The 8,031-nt window shown below is 33.9% G+C and overlaps 1 protein-coding gene across 8 annotated transcripts in view; it reads right to left on the bottom strand.

The window, feature by feature from the left end:
* Positions 1-560: 560 nt before the first annotated feature.
* AGFG1 (ArfGAP with FG repeats 1) overlaps positions 561-8,031 on the bottom strand; it is a 79,392-nt gene continuing 71,921 nt past the window's right edge. For all 8 annotated transcript variants that reach the window (XM_038574020.1, XM_038574021.1, XM_038574022.1 and 5 more), the window contains 2 exons: positions 7,679-7,770; positions 561-7,024 (listed from right to left, as the gene is read on the bottom strand). In XM_038574020.1, coding sequence (XP_038429948.1) covers positions 6,965-7,024; positions 7,679-7,770 — 152 coding nt within the window. In that variant the 3' untranslated portion in view covers positions 561-6,964. The remainder of the gene's footprint in view (positions 7,025-7,678; positions 7,771-8,031) is intronic.

Below are 8,031 nucleotides of genomic sequence, written 5' to 3'. Positions count from 1 at the left end.
GCTGGGAGAGCTGATATGGGCCCTCATAAACAATTTCAGGAAGCACATCCTGTCTTGACTAATGGTAAATGCATGTTAAGAAATCCTCTGGGCTCTAGTCTTTTTGAGGAATAAGAATCATAACTTGAAGTTATTACCCAAATCTTTTCTAAGGCAAAGGGAACTAATTTTGAAGAATAAAGTACACGGCTGTGCCAAAATAGTTTGCCATAGTAAATCTATACCTTTTCTTCTTAAATATAAGGTATATTTCTAAGCTAATGTCGATAAGGAAAGGTGCAACACCAACAAGCAGTAACAGGAAATGGCCCCAAAGCGCACTTTTAAAAACTTCCAGAGTCATGGGTAGGGACAACAGAAAAATTAAAGTGCAAAATGGGTATGAACTTGCAAAACCTTTCAATGAGCTGACTGAAAACCTTCGAAGTTCAATTAAAAAGCACAGGATTTTTCAGCTATCTTAAGATAGTCAATTTGAAGGATCCCCCAACCCCCCCCCCCCCCCCACACACACACCTTAACTGGAAGAATTTCCCTAAATAGAAGCATAAGATAATAAACAGCTGGTGAGCCTCAAAATTGGATGAGGTCTGTTTTATTGAGTTTCCAGTCAGGCAGAGTCAAGACTTAATTCTTCATATATGCACAAGGATGTTCTCAATTTAATTGTTTTTAGTAGAAAAATCTATACAAATACTCTTCAAAAGGAACATCCATATAATGAAATCCTGCAGCCATTAAAATAATGAGTTAGAGTTGGATGTGCTAATATGTAAAGATAACCAAGTTAAATAAAAAGAACCAAGTTACAAAATTGTACATTTAAAATAAGGGACGACAGCAAGAGGAGTATATATGTATACAGAGGCATATAAAATAAATGATAACATTTCTGAAAGACTGTACAAGAATACAAGAAACTATATTCCCCTGGGGCGTGGGAAAGAAGTCACAGGAAGGAGACAAGACATAATTTTTCACTTTACACCTTTTATATATTGCATAATTTTTAAAAATCGTAAGTACGTATTATTTTATAACATATATAAAAAGTTAAAGTCTTTAAAAAACCTGATTGTACCCACAGCATTCTATGAAACACTGACTGTATAACATCAGTTTACAATCCTTTGCTTCCTTTTATTTAATGGTCAATGAGTCAAAATTAGAAGGCTCCTTGGGTGTGTGCTTCCTCTCTCTCTCTCCACTCAAGATTATGGGAAAATTTAGAGTTGAGTTTAAATCTTAACTCTCATTGATTAAACTGTAGCTTGGATGACACCTAATGAAGATTCCAGAGAACCAACGACAAAATTAACCAATGAACATTTTAATCACTAATTAAAATATCTTATCCAAGATCACTTCTCCTTTTTACAAGAGCCTGAGTCACAACATTTCTCTTTTCATTACTCCACAGTCCTTTGAGTTGGACAAGCAGATTTCAAAAATACATTTAAACACATGTTGAATTCTAATCTAAGGCCATAAAATCGGCAGAATACATAGATGCTACAAGTTTGAAAAGGAACACGTTCTTAGCAAAAGTCTTCATTTAAAAGTAATACCATAAATTCAAATCCTACAGGATTCCAAAATCAGAACAATGAGGTGGCATAAGAGCCCTCTTACCTAGACACGGGATTTGCCAATTGGAAGATCTTAAACAAACATCTGAATGTTTGAGGTTAAGAAAATTGGGATTGGTAGATTAGTGGCCACCTTAAGAGTGCATGCTTTAACGCTATTCAAAATCCAAGTTTTTAAAACACTGTGCTGGTCAAACAAAACAAAACTACAGACAGAATTCAAAGTATCTGTCATGGTAGTGTGTTGCAAGCCCTACCATTAGCACAATAACTGGACTTTTTAATAGCAGGGTTTACAATCCTTGAGTCTTTCTCACCTCAGTGCTCTGTCCACTTCTAAAAGTGATTTAGTGTCCAAATACTTGCAGAATTAATATAAAACAAAAAGCTCTTCAAATATTGGATACAATCACCAATAAATTTAATGAACAAGTTGTGGAATTTTGAGCACTGCGCTGGAGCTGGCATGCAAAGGCTTGGGAGCCAGGTGCACATCTCTTTCTAACTCCAAGTTAAATGACATCAGATTGATAGGTGACATCAGCCTTAGTGAGAGTCTTTATACAACAAATATCAGTTAATAGTACAAAGCAGGGCACTTTTTCATGAGAGAAAAAGAGTCTCATTAGCACAACATTAAGAATTACATCTTGGTCATATATTCACTTATCCAAATATACAATGCAAAATTTTAATGATATTATAATGTTTAAAAATATACAAAGAAAAATTTAACTAATGAGGACAAATTCCATACAATAGGCTAATTTAACACAAATTTTAATAATGGCCTCCTTTGGAAAGTAACCTTTAAAACTGCCTAGGGCATAAACGGTATCAATCAAAGTTGGAATGTTTCACAAAACAGGAATCATTATGATACTTCAGATGCCGCTTTAGTTTAAAACAAGCTCCCCTAATTACCCCATTAATTAATTTGTAAAGTTTAAATAAAAGCCTAGTGAATAAACTGTACTGATTTCATCAAATTATGAATGGAACTCAAATAACTAAGTTTTATTAGGGACAGGAGAATTTTTAAGACTTTTCAAAAAGGCTACTTACACATAAATGTGACAGCTGTTCAATCCAACAGTGAAATATGTGCTCCCCAGAGCAAAAGCTGTCATTAGCTTAACCTCCCTATGCCTCCTCACCTTCTTTCATCCTTCAAGTATGCATCTACTTTAAGGACTGTATTATACATGAAAAGCACTTAGCAAGCATCTCATACATTTAAAGGGCTTAATCAACTATACCCCATAATACCACCACATTACTCTGAAGTCATTACTTTTTAAAAAACATATCTTCACAATGGTCTCCTAGAGATTAATTTTCTGATAGAAGTCTGAGACTGCCGGTGGAGGCCAAAGATGAGAGGAGTCTCTCTGAACACAAGTTCAGTGAAGGAGCACAAACAGATGGACAAAGGCCCAAGAAGCAAGGCAGAAGGTCTGCCTGGGGATGGAACAGTATTACCTCAAAAAAGCATATTTTACAGTATGCCAATAAGAGGGGCAAAGAAGCCAGTTTGTGGTAACTATTGTAAACTATCTTTTAAAGTCACTTCCAAAGAATTTTGAAACATTTTGTTTAAATGAGAAGCAACAGTTTCTCCTTAAAAATGAACACTGTATAAAAAGACACTGGTGGGAAAACCACAGCAAACCTCTTTCTCAAGAAGTAAACACATTCCTTTAATTGTAATAGCAGATTTTCTGAAGGGTAGGGATTTTTGTTAGAAGAATCCATTTTTCATTTAAAAGATTCAACTACAGCTAAAATTATTAACTATAAACAGCAGATAAGAAACTATTCATTTTGAACTTTTCTTCTGCAAAATATTTTTTTCACTTTTAAAATAGCTATTTGATAGCTATTAAACAATGACACAATTTCAAAGTGGTTGGAATAGTAAACAATTCCAAAATAAACATCAATAACCATGCATCAGGTCCTGATACCCTTGAAGGACTATTCACTAATGTCATCATTATTAAAATAATTTCAAATAAAAATAGAAGAGCCCAAAAACAGTATTAAAAATGTCTGCAGTTTCAACTCAACTTTCCATTTTTCCCACCAAGCAAAAGAAACTACTTGGAAGTTCAAGGAGCAGCAGGTTTACCCTAACCACACACTATTATTTTGGAAAATAGAAATTTGAAGTGTAGTGCAGTGGTTTTCAAAGTGTGGTCAGAGGACCTCAGAGAGTCTCCAAAAGCCAAGTGTCAAAACTATTTTCATAATACTACTAAGATGTCAATGGTCGGTCTCCCTCATGTGTTCACAAGTACGCAGTAGAGTTTCCCAGTGCCCACATGACATGTAATAGAAAATAACTGCAATGCCCAAGCAGCAGGAGAGTCTCCCTGCTTCTCAAGCCGGTGCTACAGGGATGTGCAAAACATAAAACAATTTTCTTCTTAATTAGTTGTTTTTGGAAGACAACTAGTTTTTATTAAAAAATTGCATTTACGTTAACATGCAATGGGTTTATTACTGTTATATTTAAATGAATGAACACGTTTTTTAAGTATCTCAGTATTAATTTCTAATACAGTTATTACTGAGAGATACAAGCTACATAAACAAAAGCTCTTTGGGCATCTTCAATAATTTAAAAGCTATGGTCCTGAGACCAAAATGTTTGAGAACTGTTAGTGCTGTCATACAAAAGCAGCCAGTTATTCTTCTCTCCATTTCCCCAACTTCCAGGAACTGTACCAAAGAAGGTGTGTGCTGGGAGCTAGGGCAAAGCACTGAGGCGCTTCTTCAAATTTATACAAGGAATTATTTTAAGGAAGAAGGTGATTGCCTAATCTCTACTGTCACAAAAATGAGAATAAAATATGCCTTTAAACTGTATCAACGATGTTTGCCACTCTAAAAGAAATTTCTTTCGAGAGCAAAGACAGGAGAGAAGATCCCATTCAACCAGTAAGCAAGAAAACTTGAAGGTCTTCAAGCCCTATCACTTTTAAGGATTTCCTCCTGTTAGGTACTCAACACACTTCTGATGGGTCTATACAGAACCAAAAGCAAATCTGAATATAAAAGTCTAACAGAAGTGGATTTAAATCCACATTAAAGCTGGATCACTTTTTCAATTTTATAAACACTCATTTAAATCAGTAAGAGTTCTTATTTAATTATAAACTTCAAGATTTACCCAGAAAAAAAATAGTCTTTAAAATTATTTTAATAACAGCTGTTTAATTTACTTATTTCTTAGATGGAAAGAAAGCCTGGTACGTTATTTGGGTAATGGCCTACAGTTATATAGCATAACTTTGTACACATGAATTGATTGGGACCCAATATAATCTAAAACACAGAAATTCAAAGACATCTCTTAAGTATTCCCTCCGTGAAAAAGGGGCAAGAGGGAGACCCCCAAACTGTACTTCAAGTATACACACACACCCCTAAACTTTTGTAGCATTCATTCAATTTTAAGAGAAGAAGCATAATGTCCAAAAAGGGGCAGAGATTTCCCTGTCTTCTTGCTCATCAAAATAGTTAAAATAAACCACACACTGAGCTGGAGATGCAATGGACAGCAATGCTTTAACAAGTCTGGGAAGCTACACAGACTTTAAGATTGTGTAACAACTCATGTAGTCACCACTGGAAAAGGTATTCAACACAAAATGTTTGAAGAAACTGATGTTCATTTTTTTTTAATAACAAAGCTTTTAAAAAAATGTTTAATCATTGTAAAGATAAAACTTTTCAAACATGTATTACATATTTGTATATGTAATTTTACCTTTTCTTGATGACACAGAGTCATAGTACCAGACTATTATCAGAACATGATGTAATACTGATGTCTTCTAGGCTGGCCTGGCTGTCCTTATACTAAATGGTCGATGGTTTTTCATGCTTTTTCTATCTCCTTCCAAACCATCACATCTGAACTGCTAGGGCTGGCAAATCAAATAATCAAAATTTCACATAAAAACAAACATACAGAGACTTTGTGACTTATGTGGGCTGCTTAAAGACATTTAAAAACTATTCCAAGTTTCTCACTTGTGTTCTGTTTTAAGGAGACTGCTAGATCACGTCTTGATGAATGAGGCATTACTGTACATAAATACTTAAACAAGTTCATCTGACTATTAACAAAAAGATATAACTAAACATTAGTATCACTGTCTTTTTAAACAAAGTATTCTATAACTTTAAGGTAACACTGGGTTCCAGTTTGTTTCCCCCCAGAAATGAACATAAATAAAAGTCCTATTTCAATAATGTTTGTCCAAACAAAGGAAAAAAAAAAAAAACTGAGGTGCAATCATGTCACAGTTAATGCATGTCTGCTTCCAATACATTCAAAGACAATATTTTTGTTTAAAAATCAATAGTTAAAATAGGACTTCTGCAGTCTGAGAGTTCAAGATATTTAAAAAAATTTGTAAATACACATACATGCAAATTCTCATATATACAAATTTTCACAAAATTAAGAAGTTGCAAAGAAATTAGAAGGATTATGGTGACTCTGACAAGCTACATTTAAATGCTTTACCACTGACATATTCCTGAATATAGCAGTCATGGTAGTTTTAATAAATTTTCTACATGGCCTTTTTATAAAATTTTCTCTTTTAGACATAAAAGTCACTAGAAGTCTTCTGAAATTCTAATTTAAGAATTCAAGATGTTCTCAATTCACTACTCGTATTTTAAGGCCACTTTGGTAAAGGCATTGCAGCAAGAACACAAAAACAATAGCATATTTTCTAATATTTATTTTTTTCACCTGCAAACTGTAGCAAAACATGATCAGCTGTATTATGCAGACAGGTATCCCTCTACATTTTTAAAGAATTTAGGTATGTATAAATAGAAGAGCTCTTTAGAAAGGAAAAATTCAAGAATGAATAAAACCTTCCAATTTTGACTTTGTAACTTTCCAGTAGCAATGGTTAAAATGATTTTAGGTCATTCATTCCAAGATATATGACAGCACCTTAAAAGTGGCTGATCTATTTCCCCAGTAACATTTCTCACATAACAGTGTGTTAAAGTTACAAATACTGATATGCACAAATAGCTAATTTCTAAGAAAAATATGTACAGTACTGCAGCATAATGAATGTGGTATCTGCAATAACTTAATATTAGCCAATTTTTAATATACATGATACCGCTACCTTTTACTGCCAATTCACAGGTTAAAAGTTGTTACTGGAGCCCTCTGTTTTGCACATATTACCTGGTGTTTAATACACAATGCAGGCTTTTTAAAGACTTCTCTTGTGTTTAAAGCTAAGATCAGTGAAACAAGACAACAGTGCAAGAGGCGGAGAGATGTAACGTGACCACGTCAAAGTTCGTTCCAGTAAAGTGTCTATATAAGGCTATAAGAAAGGATTGGTTGATGAGCTTCCTGTTGGAAATTGTCCTGTTGGTGCACCGGTCTAAAGGAAAACATAAGACAAAATAAATAGACAAGTAAAAGTGATATATGTGGGAAATTTTGAAAATATCAAACTTTCATTAAATTTTATTTAAACAATATTTAGATTAGAAATTATTTTATAATGATTGGCAATCATTTATTCATTAGTGTTATTAGCAACATAATATGATAAAATTATTAGGTGTCAGGAACTGTTTTATGGCCTTTAATATCTATTATTTCATATAATTCTGGAAAAAGAATCTAAGAAAGGACTTAGCCCTTAAGAAAATCATTTATGATTCAAACCAAATCTCTAACTCCAAGCTCTTTTCACACATTCACTAAATCTATAGCCTCTAACTCCAAGCTCTTTTCACACATTCACTAAATCTTTAGACTAAAACATTATTTGGACAAGAGAGCAGACAAGTTTCATGCTATACAAAAGCTTATTTATTGTCAGTGCTTTGATTTGTAACTGATTAACATGCATGTGCATTGTCTTTTTACATCAAAAACGGATCGTACATGATGGCTGCCTCAATCTGTAAAATCTTACACTGTCTCATCAGAAGAGCAAAGAGCATCTAGGAAAGTCATATCTTGCTTTCCCCAATTTGAAAATAACACACAACAGCTTGTAAAGTGCTTAAAATTGCATCTCACTTACCATAAAAGGATTACTAGATACTCCAGCAGCTGCAACTTGACCAAAAGGGGTCACCACTGGCTTTGTTTGCCCAAATGCTGCAAAACTTGCACCTTGTTAAAACAGAACCACCAATTATAACCCATACCTTTCAGAAACAATCTGATGCTTGTAGAGCCTCATAAGGAGTTTCAGAGAAATTCCTACCAGAGCGACAATAAAATATCGATGTTAAATTGTTGAGTCTCATGCTTTCTCAAATACCAGAGACAAACTTTCCTCTGGCATATGTAAAGGAGCTTTCATATAGCTTTCTCAGAAATGGTTAATTCTGATTTGTTTCAGCTACGTAAGCTGCTGACATTCAAAGGATG

This window comes from Canis lupus, chromosome 25, assembly GCF_011100685.1.
Source record: "Canis lupus familiaris isolate Mischka breed German Shepherd chromosome 25, alternate assembly UU_Cfam_GSD_1.0, whole genome shotgun sequence".
NCBI classification, from domain to species: Eukaryota; Metazoa; Chordata; class Mammalia; order Carnivora; family Canidae; genus Canis; species Canis lupus.
The sequence above is the reverse complement of the archived record's forward strand: the minus strand, read 5'-3'. Positions and strand labels throughout refer to the sequence as shown.